The sequence below is a fragment of the Tiliqua scincoides genome, chromosome 6 (genome assembly GCF_035046505.1).
Source record: "Tiliqua scincoides isolate rTilSci1 chromosome 6, rTilSci1.hap2, whole genome shotgun sequence".
NCBI lineage: Eukaryota > Metazoa > Chordata > Lepidosauria > Squamata > Scincidae > Tiliqua > Tiliqua scincoides.
This window is the reverse complement of record NC_089826.1, coordinates 67,641,591-67,662,758: the sequence shown is the minus strand read 5'-3', so window position 1 is coordinate 67,662,758 and position 21,168 is coordinate 67,641,591. Positions and strand designations below refer to the sequence as shown.

Here is a 21,168-nt window from a genome sequence, read left to right as displayed (position 1 = left end):
TCCGCCCCGGGGCGGACCTTCCCAGCGCGCGAGCCGCTTATGCAGGATGCCCTGGAGAGGCGGAGCCTTCTCGTCTTTGCGCCTGGCCAAGGGCTCCTGTGCAGCAGAAGCTGGAGGAGGGGACGCTTCCTGGGAAACAACAAGCCCAGCTTGGATCTAGCTGCAGTTCCCAGTCGGTGGTCCGCGCAGCTGCTCCAGCATATATTCTAAAGAAGCCGACCAGTGGCGTAACTAGAGGGGGGGTGCAAAGCACTCAGTTTTGCAGGGAGCCGCACCGCAGCATGCAAGCGGCCCCTTCCTCCTAGGGGTCAGAACACTGCTGTTCTGGGAGCCTCACCGCAGCCTCCCTGCTGTTTGCAGGGGAGCCTCACCGCAGCGTGCAAGAGGGACCCCTAGCATGCTGCGGTGAGGCTCCCTGAAAAACTTAGGCTGCAATCCTAACCACACTTTCCTGAGAGTAAGCCCCATTGAATAAAATAGGACTTACTTCTGAGTAGACCTGGTTAGGCTTGTGCCCTTAGTGCTTTGCACCCCCTCTAGCTACACCACTGAAGCCTAACTTATAAATCTTGGGACATGCTACCGTCTCCGCACAGTATACACGTCTACTGATTTACCAGTCCAGTGATTTACTAGAGCAGCTATTTTCAAACTTTTTCATCTCAGGGCACATTGACAAGGCACTAAAATTGTCAGGACACACCACCAGTTATTTGACAATTGAGAAAGCACACCATGCTGCTGGTAGGGGGTTCACATCCCTCCATAGCCCTACGATCTCCCTCCCACAGCACACCTGCAAACCATTCAGGGCACTGCAATGTGCCAGGGCACACTGGCTGAAAATCACTGTACTAGAGTTTGCTTTGCTACTCCAGTTTGGATTGCAGCCTCTCCTTTTCACACAGGGCTGCTCAGTTCATTGAGATTCCTAATAGATGTCCTTTGTTTTTGACCTACACTGAGGATTGCACTGGCTATTGCAAAACGTTTTGTATTTTTTTTTTAGGAACATGAGAAGAGCCCCAACTGGATCAGGCCAAAGGCCCATCTAATCCAGCTTCCTATATCCCACAGTGACCCACCAGATACCTCAGGGAGCACACAAGACCTCAAGAGACCTGCATAGTGATGTCCTCCCTTACACCTGGCACCTGGTTTATTTATTCTTTTTATTCGAGAACTGTATATCCCATTTTTCCCATGCCAAAGCAAGTGCCCAAAGCAGCTCACAAAGCTCCATAATAAATGTACAAAATATCACAGCCAGTAGAAAGACACCAAATAGAGCATTAAAAAGTTAATTTTAACATTAAACAGTGAAACTTAAATACAAAGCAAAACCTAACACATATCACTGCCACAGGGGAACAGATTAGTCCAGGGGATCAGTCAAGCCACAGCAGTATTTCAGAGCGCAGAGGGTAGATATCCACTCAGTAACCAAATGCCAGACAAAACAGGTGTGTGTGTGAGGTTGCACATTCTCACCACAACTTGTAACCTGTGGTGGACTTTTCCTTCAGAAATTGGTCCAATCCCTTTTAAAGGCATCTAGGCCAGGTGCCATCACCACATCCTGTGGCAAGGAGTTCCATATTACACACTGGATTACAAATCACAAAATATTTCATTTTGTCTGTTCCAACTCTCCCAGCACTCAGTTTTAGTGGATGTCCCCTGGTTCTGTTTTTTTGTTTGTTTATTTTTTACATAGCTCGTATTCTTACAAATCTGGAAGGAAATTTTATTTCTGAAAGGGACATTCATATGCATGTGGAACTTGCTGGGGGGGAGGGGAGTCTATGAATCCAGGCAAACAAAGACTTCCAGGGTTTCAAGCTACTGCTTGCTAACATTCTGAAAACTGAAACACACCTTACTTTGCCTGACTGGTTTGTTTTTGCCTTTGGCCTGATTTTTTGTTGTTGAATGGCAACTACGCAGCACCTTCAAAGGAAGAACAAGTAGTGCAGCTGGTTTTCTGTGAGCTTTTCAGTAGCAAAAACTTGGGTAGTGTAAAAGCCAAAACAGAACAGGACATCAATAAAAGAAATGGATGCAAAAAGACCAAACAACAAAGTGAGATGTGTTGGAGACACTTGAGAACAATATTTTACACCTCAAACTGTCCCAATATAATGTTTCCATTAACCTCTTCCTAACCAGGGGGGAAATAAAAATGGGAGGAAATCTAGATTTTTTAAAAAGAGGATTTTCCCTTTTTCCACTGGATAAATTGTAATTCTCTTTCAGAATAAGTGAAATACATTTGAAAGTAGTGTATTAAAATACTGTAATATTTTAGTCAGTTTCATAGCTGCAAAACTCCTGCCTGCCATGCTGTGCTTGTTCATATCTGTCAAGTAGTAGTACACAGCAGGCAGATGGATTGGGGAACAGCAGGCAGGTGAACTGGGGACTCATACATCTGACCTCTCCTCCAAGGCAACTCCAACTCCAAGGCAATTTCACGTCACTGCATTTCATGGCCAGTCCTGAAGTATCAGCACTTTGATAGAGGCCAGTAAGAATACACACAATGATGTTTTCGAGTAACAAATAAAATACAGCTGAAGGAAGATGTTGTATCTTTGATATGCCATAAGAAATATATCACAAGCCTTAAGGAAAAAACTGCACAGGAAGGGCTACAAAAATGATAGCAGAAGGCATAGTCAAAGAAACACAGTAGTGTTTCTCAAAATGTGCTCCTAGGAGTCCTGGGGTTCCCTGAGACCCCTTTAGAGGCTCCACATCATTAAGTAGCTGCCATCTAACCAGCACTGCACCACTCTGTGCATTTGCCAGCACACTGGGGTTCCTCAAGACTCCACATATGCACCTGCAGGGCTCCCTGAGACTGTTGAGGAGTGTAAGGGCTCCTGAGTCCAAAAAGTTAGAGAACCACTGGAATACAGGACTGGGTTCACTCTCTAGTATTTGAAGAAAGATGGGATACTAACATTGTGCATAGATCCCAAAAAGCTAGAAAAAAAGGTAAGAACAGAGCCCTTCCATCAAGCTACAAAATATTGTCAGAAATGGCAGGGGCCAAATTCTTCAAAAAAACTAGTAAATTCTAATGGACACAGAGACCTTGAAGGTCTGCACCTCCAATATAATTTTGGGCAGATAACAGTTTGTTTGTTTTTTCACCCATGTTCAGCAGCTGAAACATTAAACTATACCATGAGCCAGGTGCTGCAAAGTGCTCTAGATGTAAAAGTGTATAATAATATAATTTGAGACACTACCACGAAAACACCATGAAGGACTTCAGAGAGTATTGGACTTTGCAAGTGCAAACAATCTCAAGTTAAAAAAAGCAAAATGTCAGTTTGAAATAACCATTATAACAAACTTATGGCAGGTGAAAGATTAAACTCAGCTGGAATCTTGCCAGAAGAAGTAAAGATAAAAGCTATTGTGAGATTGGGACATAACATGGAAGGAACATGAGAGGAGTTGATGCATGCCATATCCTAACCCCCCTTCAGACCATGATATGTCCCCAACACCAGAAAAACACTACATCAGCAATAGAGCTGGTGTAAGTAGGTGTAACCCCATAAGGAACAATGGGAAGGGAAAAACAGCAGAAAATGAAGTGAAAGGTGAACAATCACTATGCAGTTCATTGGACTGTGAAATTCACCTGATTTCCGCAAGTAGCAGCAATAAGGTCTCTCTCTCTCTCTCTCTCTCTCTCTCTCTCTCTCGTGTGCACAAGCACACAGGCAGATTTGGAACTCCCTATGAACCTGAAGGAGGCTTTTCCAAAGCAATGTCTTTCTATCTGGGGTCTCCAGCTTTGAGTGGTGACAGCAAACTACCTTTTCCACAGTTCATTCCCAGTTTACTCAGTAAAAGGGTGAAGTGGAGACCAGGGAGCCAGTTATCAGCTGCTGTATACTGCACCCAGCCTGCCCTCAGTCTACCGTTGCAGTACACTGCAACACTGCTTTGAGTTCCATTATGGAAAAAAGGTGAACTATAAATGTCCTAAGTCACTTGGCCCTACTTAAGTCAATAAGATGAACACTTTCTTCAGTACTGGTTCCAGGCTTCTGGGGACCGTATTGGAATCTCGGAAGATCTGGCGAGGAGGTAGATGTGGTGTCAGCAGTGGCCCCTTTAAGGGTAAGGCCTGGGCATCCAGCAGCGTGTGCCACACAGCTGCAACCACTTGAAGGCAATAGGGCCCTCAGGGATATAAGGAGCACCTGAGGCAGGAAGGGGGGGTGTGGGTAACAGAAGGAGGAAACCTTGAGGAAAGACAGACTGGACTAAGGAATTGATGGGTGAATGGGCATTGGAAGCTGCTGGAACAGACTGCTGGTGTTTGGTGTGTGGCTGCTGTGCCCAAGACCTGCTGAGGACCAAGGGGCTGCTGTAGTGGTGGGAGGCTGCTGGCAGGAGGGAGGACCTCTGCAGGTTGAACAGGTGAGCTACCCTGGAGGTGGGGTCCAGCTGGACTGCAAGGCAGAACTAGGGTCATTTTGGAGGAAAGAAGGGGTGCTAATGAGCTTAAAGTGGGTGTAATTCTCCAGGTGGAGCTTGAACTGGGAATCTGGCAGAACAGGGACCCTGGGCTAAAGACTTTGGGCTGAAACTTGATCAGCAAGTTTGATTTGTTTTGGTTGCTTTGACCCCTAATTTCCATTTTCATTCCACAAAGCTGTCCAATGGAATCTCAGCTCTGAAGCACAGATTCAGTACGCACATTAAAAAAAGAAATTGACAAAATCACTCAAAAATACACATAAATATAGCAATGTTTTGACATCTACTATAGTAAAATTCTGTATCTGCACACACCCTCATGGGGTAGACATTTTGTGGCTCAGAGCAGGTTCACAAGAAGTGAAGTGCTTACAAACTTATTTTCTCGGTATGATTCTGTACCTGATATATAGCTGCATGGAGATGCTTTACTGTGTATTAGTTATGAGAACAGCTACAGTTTGTTCTATGATTGCAACTGGTTTACTTTTATGCAATGCAGGATAATAAGGCTTTAGTACAAATCTCGGACATTTTAGTCACACCCCATTTTTTGCATATTTTGAATCCTTTGCCACCTCTGCCTAATGTTAGCCTCACTGTGATGAAGGAAAATCCCTAATTCACTAACCAGCTTTCATTCTATTGGTCTATCTAGCTCAGTATTGCCTACACCGCCTGCCAGGAGCTCTTTAGGGTTTCAGGGCTACCTATCCAACTTTTCAGTGCTGATGCAGCCATACCAATGGGACATGAGCTGCATCCTGTGGGTGTGGGTGGCCATCATGGAGGCCTCCTTAAGGGAAGGTTTGTTCCCTTATCTTGGGGTTGCATTGGTGCTGGAAAGTTGGATAGGATTGGGTTCTCAGTCAGTAATCTAGCCTCCCCAGCCCCACCTGGGATTGAACCTGACACCTTTTTCATCCAGAATGCACATTCTTGGTTTTCTCCAGTTTAAATGAACAGGAATTTGAAATGCTTAACTCTGAATTGTTCTTGTTGTATAAAAATAATTCTGTCTCCATTACTTTAAATCGGCTCTTTTCCTTTTTTTTTTTTTTAAATGTACCTGCTCTTCCAGTAATTTGGAATTACTGCAGCTGAATCAGCTGCAAATCTATTGCTGAAATAAAAACTGGAAAATGCCTTAGTAGGAGCTAAAGATACTTGGCTTAAATCAACAGAGGCCCATGTAAACACAAAAGTCTTCTGCAGGGGACATCTGTGGCCAATTTTGTTACACATGCTACAGGGTTGCTGCTTTGGAGGGCCTCCAACCTTTAGGGGGGCTTTTTTGGGATGGAGGCTACTGCTAGAAAAGAGAATATGACAACCCTCATCAACAAGTGGAAACATAGTTTGCCTTGCAACGCTTTCTTCTATGTTGGACTTGCAAGCCCAGCAATAAGGCAGATGCAATGTAAATGGAACACCATTCCTAAAGACCAATAAATTCACAGCATCTGGGAGTACCATAGCTGTGCAGAGGACACAAGACACAATATCCCTATTTGGAAGCCTTCAAGATAGTTTACTGGATGAATTGCTACAGCTAGGCATATACAAACACTTGCAGAACATTACACTTTACACTGGTCAGAAAAAAAGTAGTTTTCAGCTATAGGTCAAGCAGGAACAAGACCTTCTGTGTTAACTTAAGAGTACATGCACACATAGAAATTTATGAACAGCAGAGCCAAATGGCCACAGAATGCATGGAGTACCACTAGGAGAGAGCAAGGATGTGCACATGACTGCTTAAGTGACAGTAGAGAAGAAAAAGTAGGGGAGGGGGAGGGTTTGATTACACATACATACATCCTTCCAACTTTGCTCCTACAAATGAATATCTGCTCCCCATCAAAAAGCCTGATGTTTTCAGATTAGAGTATTTTAGCCACATTCTAAAATAATTGTGTGAAGAAATCTTGTAATAGGAAGAACCTCCTCATTAAACTCCAATACCATCACTGGTTTGCATCTACTCCTTTTTAGCCACTCCATGCACTTGATGAAGAAGGCTCTAATTCACAAAAATCTGTGCAAAAATAAGTTAGTTAAAAAAATTTTTTTCTGTTACAAGACACAAAGACAACTCTCTCTCACACATACACAAAGCACAGTTATTTTTATTTTATTTTTCAGATTTTTTTATACTGCTCTTCTTCCAAGGAGCTCAAGGTGGTTTGTTCATTTATTTACAGATTTTTTTTACCCTGCTTTCTCTCCCTGCCAGGCACTCAAAGCAACTTCCAGAAAGTTGTCAAAAACACACACACACACACACACACACACACACAGTTAACAAAGTAAGCAACCAAAAAACAAATTAAAGAAAACCTCATTAAAAACCCAGAGTAGAATAAAAAAAACCAACAGTAAAATGATAAAAAGCAGCCCACTAAACAGTATAAAACCCTATAAAGCCTTAAACTCAGAAGGCAAATATAAAAAGAAGCATCTTTAGGCCCCACCAGAAAGCCTCTAAGCAAGGAGCAGTTTGTAAGCTAAGGGGGAGGGAATCCTACTGAAGGGCACTCTCCAATGACTGAAGAGGGTGAGACAGATTGTATGGAAGAAGGCGGTCTCTCAGATATCCTGGCCCCAAGTCCTATAGGGCTGGGCAGCCCAATCCTGAGCTGCCCAGGCTTGGCGGCACCGAGAGGCTGCCGCTGAATCCAGCACCTCCTGCGCTACCATGGGGGGCGCCTTGGGAGAAGGGGACATTTGTCCCCTTCCCCTGAGTAAGGTAAGCAGCCCTGCAATGGGGTTACTCACCTTACCACCGACCAAAAGGTCGGCGGTAAGGAAAAGGCACTCGTGCACAGCCCTCCACGAGCGCCCTGGAACCTGCGGAGCACAGCTCCGCAGATTCCCTGGCACACCTCCTACAGGCCCCCTGGCATGCCACCCTCCGCCCTCTCTCTGCCCCCCTTCCGCCTCCCCCCTCCCTGGAACGCCTTCTCCCGCCTCTGTCCAAGCCCCCATCTACTGTCCTGCAGCCCGGCAGTCCAGGAGACCGCTGAGCCATGGGACCTGGGCAACTGCCAGGTGCTAGCCCAGCACTGGCCAGTGCTGCGTAGCACTGGTGGGAGCCCGGCGGTGAGCCCCGTGAACATGCCTTACGTCCCGCCGACCATACGATTGGGCTCTTAAAGGTCAAAACCAACACCTTGAACTGGGCCCAGAAACAAATGGACAGCCAGTGCAGCTGCTGGATTAGTGACCTGACAGTCAAACCACTGACCTCCAGCAAGCACATGGGCACTAATTACACTAATTGCAGATGTTTACATGGTTCCTTCCTCATAACAATCCTATGAGGTAGGTTAGGCTGAGAGATAATGATTGGCCCAAGATCACCCAGGCAGCTTCATGGCTATGTGAAATTTGAACCTGGATCTCCTAGGTTGTCCTACACCACAACCACTACACTATCCTAACTCTCCTATTGGAAATGCAGTATACACAGCTGCAGCAAACAATTAATGGTCCCATCATGCAACTTTTAAGCATTTCAAACACTCACACAATTTAAAGCAGTGTTCTTCAACCTGTGGGTCAGGACCCCAGTGGGGTTGTGATGTGTCATTTTGGGGTCGTGGCAAACTTTCAAAGGCTGTGCAAGAGACGGCTTGGTTTCCATCCAAAATGGTACTGATGTATCCAAACTGAGTTCTTGATATAATCCTGCAGTCTCTTCATGCTGTCTTGCCCACAGCTCCTAAAGCCTGTCCTGCTCAAGCTTCTATTTCACAGGGTTGTTGTGAAGATGCAAGAGGTGGAGGAACAGGGCAGGTGAGGACAGGGGGTGGGCAGTGATGGGGGCAAACCAGGTTCCAGGATGGGGGTGGGATTTGCAGTAGGTCCCCAGTGTCATACTTCAGTTATTTATTTATTTATTGGAGTCACAACACAAAAAAAGGGTGAAGATCACCGATATAAAGCATTTGAAAGGCTATTAGTTATATGCTGATGGACTTTATCTACCTGCAAAAGATATTAAAAATTGATGGAAATAAAACCTTGCTTTGTGTCCAGGTGACAAGTACCTGCTTTCATTCCTGACTGAAATATCTGAGGATCTGAGGATTTGATTACTCTTATGCTGAAAGAAGTTGATCTAACAAAAGAGGCAATATGCTGTACTTTATATTGCTTCCTCTAGAAAACTCTGCAACTATCCTCTATGCCAGACTATACTCTGACGCAGTGTTCAATTACCTTCAGTTTTATGGCAAAGCATCAGCTATAAATGTGGTGGGTGCCATCTACAGGTTACATAGTGTAACCTGTGTAACATAGTGTAGCATTTGATACAATCTTCACTTACAATATTTGTTTTAGCTAGTGTTGCTAGCTAACTGCAACCTGCTAGTGCTCCCTGCTAACTGGGTAAGAGGACTTTTTCAAGTGGGTGCTCCTCTTTTAGGGCCCAATCCTATCCAATTTTCCAGGAGTGGTGTAGCTGTACCCATGGGGCATGTGCTGCTTCCTGCAGCAGGGGGAGAGTCACAAAGGCCTCCTCAAGGTATGGGATAATTTGTTCCCTTACCTTGGGGCTGCACCAGTGCTGGAAAGTTGATAGAACTGGGCCCTTATTTATGAGGGGAAGAATAACTGGCCCTCCTCACCCCAAAAGTGTCTTTTCTAGTGCCTGTCTGCTGATGTTCTTTTGCAACAGTTAGAGCAGGGATGTCCAAAGTTTTTGGCAGGAGGGCCACATCATCTCTCTGATACTGGGGGGGGGGATTAATTTACATTTAAAATTTGAATACATTTACATAAGTATACATAATCAAATATATTAAAGATGAACTTGTATGAATGAATGAAGGTCTTGCAATAGCTCAAGGTCTATAAAAGGTCTTGCACAAAGCAAGGCTGGTCTTTTCTTTGCTGCCACTACTGCATCACAAATGTGAAACAGCAAGCAGTGGAGGAAGCCAACAGCTCATGTGAGAGGTCAAACAGTCACCCTCATGCTGAGAGCAGTTGTGTTCCGCCAGTGTGGGCTCCAAAAAAGCTCCAGAGGGCCAGAGGCTCATTGGAGATTGAGGGCTCCCTGAGGGTCGCATTGAGAGACCTTGAGGGCCACATGTGGCCCCAGGGCCGGGGTTTGGGCACCCCTGATTTAGACTGTGAGACTTTTGGGACAGGGAGCCATTAATTATTTGACTTTCTCTGCAAACTGTTTTGTGAACTTTCAGCTGAAAAGCTGTATATAAATACTATCATCATCATCAACCACCCCTGTCTGTGTACCATTAGTCCACGGATTAAGATATTTATACCCCACATTTCCTTAGTAGAAAAATAGGGCACCTAACACAGCTTATAAAAAGACTAACAGCCCAATCCTATCCACACTTCCAGGAAAGCCCCATTGACTCTAATGGTACTTACTTCTGAGTAGACATTCATAGGATTGGGCAGTAAAATACAAAATTTACAGAATAAGAAAATTAAAAAAAGAGGAATTTAAGACTTAGAAAATTGCACTAAGTTTTACATAAATGATTCTGTACTTTGTTCTATGTCACAAAACTATTATTATAATTAAGAGTATGGAAAATTATTATTGCCAATTAGTAATTGACAATTATTAGTCATCACTATTAAGATTTTATAAAAATATTTAATTATTAATTATTAACGCTAATTATTAAGAATATGGATAATAAACTGACAAATGAATGTGAACAGCCCCTCCACTTTTAAATACCCAGTTCGAGCCCATTCCTATGCATGTCTATTCAGAGGTAAGTCCCATTAAGAATCAGTGGGGTTTACTCCCAGGTAATTGCAGCCTGAAAGCCCAATCCTATGCAAGCCTACTCAGAAGTAAATCCCATTACAACCAATGGGGTTTACTCCCAGGTAAGTGACGTTAGGCTTGCAGTTCCAGATTGCAGTTCCTCCAATCGACCTGGCCACACCAGCAAGAAACTCCGAATGACTATCAATGGCTTACTTCAGCCAATCCGAGCGCGAGATGGGCGTGTCCTCCAAAGCGTCCCGTCCAATCAGGCCGCGCCGGCCCCACGACTGTTCCTGTTAATCCTTTGCACGCGCTGGGCGCGATGATCGACGCCTCGCTGGGCCCAATGCAGAGCAGCGGGGAGGGCGGAGCTCTTCCAGGCCCGCTGGCCAATGGGGAGGCGCGAGCCGTCACAGTGGGCGTGCGGGCTGCGCCTGGAGGAGCGGCGGCCGAAGCGCCCCATCGGAGCGCCTGCGCGAGGAGGTGCGAGCCAATGGCGTGCTGGCGTGGGTGGGGCGAAGGGGGCGGGGCCTCGGCGCTCGGGGAGAGCAGGCTGGAGAAGCGAGGGAGCCGGTCAGACCGGCCGCACGGGGCAGTTGGTGCGCTGCCGTTGCACGAAAATGCACTCGGATGCTGCCGCTGTCAGTGAGTAGCGGGGTGATTGACAGCTAACGGCTTCCGAGCGACGGCTGGGAAGGGACCGTTGTTCTCGGGGAACAACGAAGGCGGTGGGAGGGGGCGCGTGAGGGGAAGGCGAGCAGGGAGGGAGCGGCGCGGCCGAAGATGCCGAGGGGAGCCGTGGCCGGAGCGGGGAAGGGGGGGCGTGAGGATGGGAGGGGGTGGCGGCGCTACTGCCTTTATGTGGAGGAGAAATGGCTGTGACGCAGTTCGCCCGACTCCAGTCAGGGGTTCCTCGGGAGAGCGGGAGGGCTCCCCACGCACCCCTCCCCCCGCCCTCCCTCTGAGGGGGACCGAAGGCTCCTTCGTCTCCCCGGCTCTGGGGCCCGTCTGTGAGAGAGAGAATGGAGCACCCCCACTCCCTCTCCTCTTCTTTGCCTTCTCATTGCATTATGGGAATTGGAGTCCCCTTTCTGGGCTCCTGCAGAACGTCGTGGTACCTGCGCACTACAACTCCCAGAGTGCAGCGCGTGCTGCTGCCAACTGTCTCTTTCCCCCTCCACACACACCCCCTCCTTTCTCCTCCCTCGCTCTTTCCTCGGTTGGGTCACTGAGGTGCAGCCAGGCGCTCAAGGACCTTCCTCTGCGTGGGGAGGGGGAACGCAGGTAGGAAGGATCCTCCTGGTGGGTCCTATCCAGGGTATTGAGGGAAATGGGGGGGGGTCACTGTTGGAGGGCATACTTGCTTGGGGGGAAGGAGGTGGGGGTTCACTGTGAGGGCATACTTGCTTGGGGGTGGGGGTACACTGTTTGAGGGCATACTAGCTTGGGGGAAAGGAGGTGTGGGTGGGGGGTTCACTGTTTGAGGGCATACTTGCTTTTGGGTGGGAAGGGGTGGGGGGTACACTATTTGAGGGCATACTTGCTTGGGGGTGGGGTTTCACTGAGGGTATACTTGCTTAGGGGAAGCAGGTGGGGTGGGGGTTAGATAAGCCTAATAGTTTCGGTGATCATCTGCTCTCTAACTTGTTTAAGGTCTCCTTGTCTCCATAGCATTTTGCCTGTACTGGGCAAAGTTCCCTATCACCTTGCTGTCATTGTCTGCATTCTGGAGAAGTCATTTAAAAGCCATTTCTGCCCAACATTGCTTATATGCAACAGGGAACAAATGCATATGTCTGTGGGCTGAGCAGAAATGGGTTAAAGGGGGAGAAGTAAAACTATCTTTGGCTGTGTTCCCAAGCAGGCCTCATGGAAGGAAGTTCTCTTCGAAGGCAGTATCATACTTTCATATAAATCTGTCATAGGTCTATGGCAGTGGCTCCCAACCTGTGGTACATGTATTCCCCCCCCCCCAGGAGTACTTGTCAGAACCTTTAGGGGTGCTCAAAAAAGAATTGAATAATGGTGGAAAAAGACAGATCTTTTAGAATGCCTTGTGGGGCTGTCAAGGCAGGAAGGGAGACAGCTAGTTGTCTGGGAAAGCTCCAGCCACTGCTAGTTTCTGGTCATCAATTTGTGTATTATCAGATCTGGATCAGTAGTTGAAAACATATAATACTGGTTTTTATAAACTGTCTTTTTTATCACTGAAGTACTCCTTTGACTTTATTCAAGAGGTTTATATGGGCAGGCTTTCTCTATACCTCAGAGGGGGTTTTTGACAATAAAAAATAAATTCATTCTTTCAAGAACACGCTACATTTCAGATGAATCTTTTTTGTCTGGTCATCATTCTGGCCATGTTGCCTCACACGCTGACATATACATTTAGAATAACATCAATGATATTAATTACAAGTATTTTACTAATATGAAGGGTGTGCAAGTGAAAAAACGTTGGGAACCACAGGTCTACAGAATATACAATGTCACTCTGTAGCATATTCATGTGACAAAAATAACACTTTATTTTCTTTGTTACTAAGCATTGACTTGTCATTGTAGATAGTCCTAAGCAAGAATTCTTCCTAAATTTTCAGATTGAAAAACAAAAATCAAATACACACATTCTCTAGGTTGCCTTGTTAATTTCAGGATCAATTGCAGTAATATCTTGGTCCTAAACACATCTGATTGAAGTATATCTCACTGATTTCAGTAGCTTTTTCATCTGAATATGTTCTGATGTGCAAACTTTGTCTTTTCTCATCGTTCTCATTTTCTGATTTGTTGTATGATTTTCATTTATATTTTTCTTTGGATAAAGGGGAAGTTATGTAAAAACTAGTTTTTCTAAAGACTGAATTTGAGTTGCAGAGGATTTGTCTGCTTTCCTCTTTCAGGTTTATTGTATTCTTTAGAACTAAGGTTAGTAATAAATACACCAACCTCAGATGCATTTTGCTCCAGTATGAAATGCAGAATAAGTTATCTGAAATCTGCGCTATAACGAGAGTTCAGTGTAGGTTATAATTTTTAAATGCTGTGTGAAAGCCAGCTAGTCTAATTGCATTATGAAGTGATTAAAATTACATTGTCCAGCTTTATTCCAGCCATAGAGGCTAGCTCACATTGTAGTGCTCCAGCAAGTATACATAGGAGCAAGTGGTTTGCCCTGCAGTTTGGGGCTTTCCTCTGCACACTTCTTCTGCAAACCATGCTTCCCCTCTTAAGGACCTGACAACTGCACAACCTCCTCCCTTTTAACTGCACAACCTCATCTTGCCCATTGGTTGCAGCACTGCCTCGACAATCTCCATTTTTGGTAGGGTTGGACCAGGTAGGGCAATGTTATATGGTCACCATGGCAGTGGGGCCAAGAGCCACCTGCCATACTGCAAATTACTGCTAGTTGAGATGCAGCACTGACAAAGTATTTTAATTTTCTGTGTATTTCGCATGCTTTCCAGAAAACTCTAGGGATATTTATAGAGGATTCTGGCATAGTAGATATATTAACATAGAAGCTTAGTCAGTCTCCAACTCTCATGTCAGGTTTGAAAGAATTCACTTGATAATTCAAGATTTTCTTAGAGTACATACCTAGAAGAATAAAAAAAATGTTTAGAGACTGAATAATGTACATGGGCTAAAAAAGAAAAATCAGTAGTATGTTTTGCTAGGTTCCTCATTGCTATTTTTCTACCCCTGTCATTTAAAAAACATAAGTCTTAGAAATTAAAGAATCACAGATGTGATCCAGCAATAGGATTTGACCTCAGTTTCCTACTGTAAATCGTCTTGCTCATTTCATACATTGGAATCAAATCTGCAGAAAATTGCAGATTTGATTCTCTGTGACTTTTGGTATCAGTAAGAACTCCGAGAATGGATCCCTTGCAGATTCTGAGGCCCCATCTGTAGAGTAGCCTTCTTCAGACCTTATGGAAGGAAGCGAAAATGACACTTTATTTTTCCGTTGCTTGAAGACTCACTGTGCTGTGCTTTACTGTATAGGACTAGAGCAGTGTTTTCAATCTGTGGTCATGAAGCCTCATTTGTGGAGGGTCGTGGCAACCTTTCAAAGCCCACCACTTACTGGAACATCACTCACTTATTTTACATGATTATCCACATTCTCCCCTAAGCTAAGATGGTGCTTGAAATGCCCTCAGTTGATTGAATCCTGAGAGGGAGCAGGTTGGTCCCCTGTCTCATACTTTATTGATTGATTAGGGTCATGCCACGTAAAAGGTTGAAGACCTCTGCACTAGAGGGTCAGATCTGGGAGTGGCTGATTGGAAATCACCTCTCCATTATTTTCTTCTCTCTTCCCTTAATAGTCAGTAATGTTCTGAAAGCTTTTGGATATTTTTTCTTGGACAAGGGTGGTATTTGGACTTTTTTATTTCAGTTTACAAACTTGGGTACCTCTGCGTACTTAGTTGAGTCCACTGAATATATAGAAACCAGTACCAGGGTTTTGGTACTGGTTCCATTTCCACTTTCAGGCCGATTGGTACTTAGCTACTAAAATTGAAAGTGCAGCAATTGTTTACTAAGTGTGTATTCTGGATCAAAAAGAATCTTCCTTGATCATCAGATGATAGGATCCTATTTTTGAGTAGGTGAAATTCCCTCCTATGTTAGGTAGTGCATTGAATGTAGCTTCAATTTACCTAGTGCATCACTTTAACCTTATATTCCCAAAGCAGGTGCTGAGTTTAACTTTGTTCTGTGCTTCTGATCTTCATTTCAAAAGAAATCTATGAATTTCAAGTTAGCATTGGAGACTGGATGTTATATTTCCAGAATATTGTGGGGGGGGGAGGGATTAAGCCACCTTTTGCTTCCTTTGTTTAAGCACTCTGTTGTGTGTATTGAAACTGCCTCACCTCTCAAACTGATTCAAATCTACAAAAATCCTCCAGAATGCTGTCTTGTGCTGTACAGGCTACAGGAGTTCCTTCCATCCCCTGTCAGACGTTTTGCTTACCACCTCCCTGATGATGAATTCTGAATTCAAAAGTGCATGGTTTTTCAATTTGTTTTGATTGGTTCCAAAATAAAACTTTGCCTAATCCAGGATTTACAACTTACAAGTTGTTGGGAATATAATAGTTTGTTAAATCTATGTTCCGTTGAACATACTTGATTTTGGATAAACATGTTTAGTGTTAGGTTGTTAATCTTTATGGTGTTATTATAAAGAGTTAGAGATCTATAAATTTGAGAGGTTTATAAGGGTGAGGTGTGTTAACTGCTAATTCGGTTTGTTGTATTATACTGCCAAACACATTTTTGTTACTTTAAAGTTAAATCTGTTCTTGGATATATTTAGGGCGCTGATTCAAAAAATGGCATCAATTTTGCCATTCATAATATACAATAATTTTGCATATCAGCATCCAAGGTGGGTATGCTATCTCTCCAAAGCTAGAGGTGATATGGCCATACCAACGCCATTTTTTTGAATCAGCGCCCCAAATATACCCAAGAATAGGTCAAAAAGTGTATTTCTTTGAGGAAAATCTCCCAGTGTTTTCTGTAGTCTTTTACATCATAATCTAAATACAAATAATTGCATAGAATTTATTTTAAATAAATATGCTTTTATTATTAAATGACCTTAAAATGAAAATGGGTGTATTATGCTGGTTGGAGATCATCTATACATCAATCTAGATTTGTTATTTTCTCAAAGTGTTGTATCCAGTTATAGGTCTTCTAATATTGATCTAGAACAGCATTTGCCAAACTACAGCCCGCAGGCCAGATCCAGTGCAGCAGAACAGCCCTTCCCATCATGAGTGGTGCCTACCATTTTACCATGCTGCTGCTGATCTTGCCGGCCAGCCTGTACAGAGCAACGCTGTGGGCAGTCGTGTCCGCCTGGAAATCTGAGCACAAAGCCTGCTGGGGCAATGGGCAGCAAATGTGACTGCCCAGAGCGTCTTTCTGTACAGATTGGCTGGTAAGATCAACAGGGCAGAAAGGTAAGTGCCACTTGAAATGTGGAGGGCTTTTACATTGTGCAGAGGTCCCACTATTGGAGACTGCTGATTTATAACAACTGTTTTCTTATGTGAATAAAGTCTGCATAATTGGCTCCCTTTTTAGCTAGAAAAGCAGCTTACTTCTGTGCATGTTTACTCAGATGTAACTTAAGTGGGGCATACTCCCAAGTACGTATAAATAGGATTGCGACCTCCTTTTTGTCTTCTTACATAGCAACTAGACAATATAATGTTTAAGTGCAGACTTGCTTTGTTATTAATTCAACTTTATACTAGTGACATCCTAGTGACTTTATACTAGTGACTTTACACTAGTGACTATACATCCTGCAACTTTTCAGTCCCACTTATTTTTTTTGTCTGGTAAATTCTTTGGCCTCTGACTTTGCATTCTTTGTACCTGTAGGGAGGTATGTGTGCTTTTATTAGGAATGGAATTTATTGTGTAGCTTTGAAGCAACATGGACCTGTACATATGAGAAGAGAATGTTTTGTGATACGTGTTCATTACATTTGCCAAATTACCCAACATTAGCAGGCATGTGCTGGCATGAGGCTGAGTGAGAATTGATAATTGTTTGGACCAGCAGTTCCCAAACTGTGGGTCGGGACCCACCAGTGGGTTGCGGCTTGATTTTTGGTTGGTTGAAAAACTAACAAACTGATATTTGACAAGGAAACTGTATTGAGCCCTTTGGAAATTGAAACAGAGTAACATGTGTGTGTTTTCTCATATGTAGGTTTCTGTGCCTTGGTCGACTTTGAAGGGCAGGTCTAGGAGAATGCAATGCCACCAGAATGGCGGCAGTCAATGGGTGCCGGCCCCAGCAAACTCTCGAGAAAGAAGTCTTCCCCATCCCCCCAGGTTTACAAGGAAAATGTATTGAGCCCTATGGAAAGTGAAATTGAGCCACATATGTGCATTTACACATGAGTAGGTGACCATATCTTGGAACTTACTGAGGGCCAGGCGAAGAGGAATGCAAGGCCACCAGAATGGTCCCAGTCCAATAAACCTCTTGTAAAGCTGTGTGGGTCCTGATAGTGTCATTTTAAAAGTGGATCCTAGTGCTAAAAAGTTCAGGAACCACTAGTTTAGACCAAATCATGGCAGTCCATTTATAGGTATCAGAAATACTCAGAACTTCTTACAGAAAAATTAGTCTTTGTTCTGTAATCCAGTGTGTACTGGATTACTGGTAAAGAAGAAGCTTCAGTTTGCAGGTGGTACTCCTAATGGTTGAATCGAGATGTCGCCCTTAAATGTTAGTAGCTTACAAAAATGTTCACTATTCCATCAACCCAGAAGTACCATTGAAATCAGTTGTGGCACAGCATCATCCCAAAAGAAAGAGAACCTGCTCCTGTCCACTTTACAGCAATGTCACTGCTTGGTCGGTATACTAGAGTTGAATAGATATTTTAACCCTCAGGTATCACAACATCTTTGAAAGAAATAATCTAGCCACGGTGTTATACTAAGCAATGGTTTAAATGAGGGTATTTCAATTAGCCACATATTGCATACTATCTCCTTCTCTGTGTGTGAGTAGAAAAAATGGAAAGCTTCCATGTTTGTTTAAATCAACCATAACTTCCTATTATGTCTGAACAGGAATTATTCTAACCATGCAGTAAGTTCAAACAAAGATCTAGGTATGATTTTGAGACTCTGTTTTTTTTAATGAACCACAGGTTCCCACGTTCAGAGTGCAGAATTACAAGAAACTGTGGGTTGTGCAAAAAGCACAAAGGTGGAAGCTTTCTTTCTATTTCTTTTCCCTGCTTGTGGAGAAAGAGGAAAGCATGAACCTGCACTTCGCTGCTTCTGAATAGGCATGCATAGGATTGTGCTCTAAGACATGAAGTGGGTTTTCTATGACCAGTTTTTTTATTTTCTTCTAAATGGGAGCCTGTCACAAATCCTTGGATCAAATAACCTGAAGAAATCAACTAGGAACAAGTAATTAACTCTTAGAAAAACTCCCAGTTTATCTAAGAATTATGCTTGTGTGATTTTACTACTCTAATAGTTTAGGCTACATTTGAACTAATCAAGATATGTGTGGTAAGATACACTAGTCAAGTGTTTGTAAAGCACTGCTTGTTTAATAACAAGCAAGATGGAGTGCTTCATGTTATGATCAATTTCCAGCCATAAAGCTTGCCATGATAAAAGTAACATACAATTCCAGGCTTTCCTGCTTTTGCCTGGTTGCCCATGTGAATTGAAAATGCATCCAGTGCCCTTTGCAGTGTTCTGAGGCTTGTTTTGCATTTAAGCGGACATCCAAACCAGACCTTGTCAGTATGCTGTTACAGCATTGTAGTCACTCATGAAATAGGAACTGAAGATGACTCTTGTGTATCTTCAGATCTTTCTGTTTTATGAATAATCTTATTAAGCCAACAGCAAATGTCAAGTTACAGCCAGTTGCCTTATGTGAGATTGTCTTCAAGAACGAGTGTTTCAGGGATTAGTAACAGTTCATTCAGGCAATTGTACAGTATAAGTAAGATAGAATTTAGTAAACCCTGATGAAATGGAGGGTTGGAAAAAATCCTTCCTAGTAGGATCAAAATAGTTTATAAGAGATCTTATAATCTAAGATCTAATCTTGGGATTAGTTCTTCTGGTAGTGTTACTAAGGGCCCACTCTTATCCATTTTTCCAACACCAATGCAGCTGCGCCAACAGGGTGCGCACTGCATCCTGCAGTGGCTAGGATAGTCATGGAGGCCTCCTCAAGGTAAGATAATGTTTGTTCCCTTACTTGGGGGCTTCATTGTGACTCCATCGGTGCTGGAAGGTTGGTTAGGATTGGACCCTAAAACAAAAACTGCATTAGATGTAAAGGCCACCCTTCTCTCTAACTATGGTGTTTCTTTGGTTCAAAGAATTATCCAGTGCCTCACATAAATGCATCTGTTGATGTAACCTGCATAAACAATCCTGTTTCATCACAGAATCAGTCTCTTTAAGTTGTGCATTTAGAGACTCCATTGGTTTCTTTAGACCCATGTCGGAACCTCATTGCACTTCCTTTTGTGACATAAGCAATAATTTGATTGACCATTTTAACTCTGTCTGAGCTACTCTGTGTGCTTATAGGGACTAGATTGGCATTTGGTTCAGGCATTTGGTATGGATTCAGAGCAAAGCTTTTTTCATATAACATTTTTTGCATTGGAGAAGAATATTGAAGACGAAAAACTTCTCCACATTGTGTTCTGTGTTTTGGGAGCTGAAGAGAGTCAAGTAAAATATTCCCACAGGATCATGCAATGGTTTTTATGGGAGGTAGGTGACCTTAAGGTCTAGAATTTTAGTTTTAAAAAAGTATTTTCCTAAAAGGTACTGTTAGGGGATTATATACTATAACTGTACTGACAAATAATTTAGCTTGAGAGATATTGTCTGCTGTTGAACAGGTCTGGATTCTGCGCTGGTGTAGGGGAGATGCTTCAAAGCTGCTGTCCTAGGAGGAAATTGAATGTATTACAGCAATGCAGAGCTTTTGTGGTGCATAGCTTTAAGCTGAACTAAAACTAGCTTTAAGCATCTAAGCTTTAGCTTAGGTGACTTGTTTATGCACAATTCTAGAGACGCTGGTTGCCATGGAACCAATTATGTTGGCTCAAATATGTCTGTCATAAACTATTACAGTATTATTGCAGTTGATGTCTGTCATAGTTCTGCTTGGCTTGGCTTGCATAGGTTGGCTCTCTGTATCTGTGTTATGTGTGTTCCAGCTACCCTTGTCTCATAGCTCCTAGCAAAGTCTGGATTTGTGCATTGCTGTTTGTAGCCCATGTGGATGTAACACTGCCTGTCTCTTAATCATGGTCTGAATAAGTTTCAAACAGGACTGCCAATTCTTCCGTCGTTACAGTGTAGCTTCATATAGGCAAGTTTTTCTTCAGAGTTTACTTGAAAGGCCTACTTGCTCTTTCAGTGCATGAGATACAGTGCTGGTTATGTGACTGATATCTTAGTCATCTATCAGTAGTCTGCTGCTATCCGCTTACTGAAAAATTTTGTCTTAATTTATACAAAATATCCCGATTTGTCATCTCCCACAGCATGTAGATTGCATAAATGATTGTTCTTTTAAAAGTTGCTTTTTAACATGTTAGTCAATATGCAAAAGTAGTCCAAGTGGAATCATGTCAGAGCAGGCTTGTATCACTATATCAGATTGTACACATTATAGCAGGGCTGCACTTAAATACTTGTTCTGTATAGTACTCCCTGCAAGCAGTGTGCTTTACAAATCCCTGTTTTATTTCTCCTGGCAGCAAGCTTGTGAGGTAGGTTATTTTCTTGTTTCCCTTCTGCAAAGTGAGGTGAGGGATCATGCTCGAATCTCAATATATACTACTTCACCAGTCTGTTTGCTGCAGTGTATAGTTGGTGAGAAATGTACATTTGGAGAGTATTTAGGATCCATACAGCATTTGGGAATGTTAACAAATAGAGGAGATTTTTTTAGAAGTAGATATATTGTTTCTGATGACAGTAGGCAGGTTGAAAATCTTTAGATTGCCTATCGTTAGGTTTTCATATTCTGAGCCTGATCTGTGCAATAATTGAGAAAGGTATTGATTAAGCATTGTAATAGGGTCGCGTAACCAAGATCAGAAAAACTTTATTTTATTTTTTCCTCTCTAGATTTTCAGCTGAATTCTCATCTATCAACACTGGCAAATATTCACAAGATTTATCACACTCTTAATAGGCTGGTAATTGTTGCAATTTTAAAATCTGCTAATCTAGTAATGCATATTTAGGAATTCTTCTTCTATGAAAAGAAAAATGAATTGCTTTAGAGCAGAGGTTTTCAAACTTTGAGGGAGCTTTTATTCCCTCAGTAAGTTCTTGCG

General features: G+C 43.2%; 1 protein-coding gene across 4 annotated transcripts in view; it reads left to right on the top strand.

Moving 5' to 3' along the window:
• The first annotated feature begins 10,799 nt into the window (after positions 1 to 10,799).
• The window catches only part of DCUN1D4 (defective in cullin neddylation 1 domain containing 4), a 33,564-nt gene continuing 23,195 nt past the window's right edge, over positions 10,800 to 21,168 (top strand). For 2 of the 4 annotated variants that reach the window (XM_066632660.1, XM_066632659.1), the window contains exons 1-2: positions 10,800 to 10,912; positions 20,957 to 21,027. In XM_066632660.1, the coding sequence (XP_066488757.1) occupies positions 10,888 to 10,912; positions 20,957 to 21,027 (96 nt within the window). In that variant the 5' untranslated portion in view covers positions 10,800 to 10,887. The remainder of the gene's footprint in view (positions 10,913 to 20,956; positions 21,028 to 21,168) is intronic. The other 2 variants (XM_066632662.1, XM_066632661.1) reach the window with 1 other exon arrangement.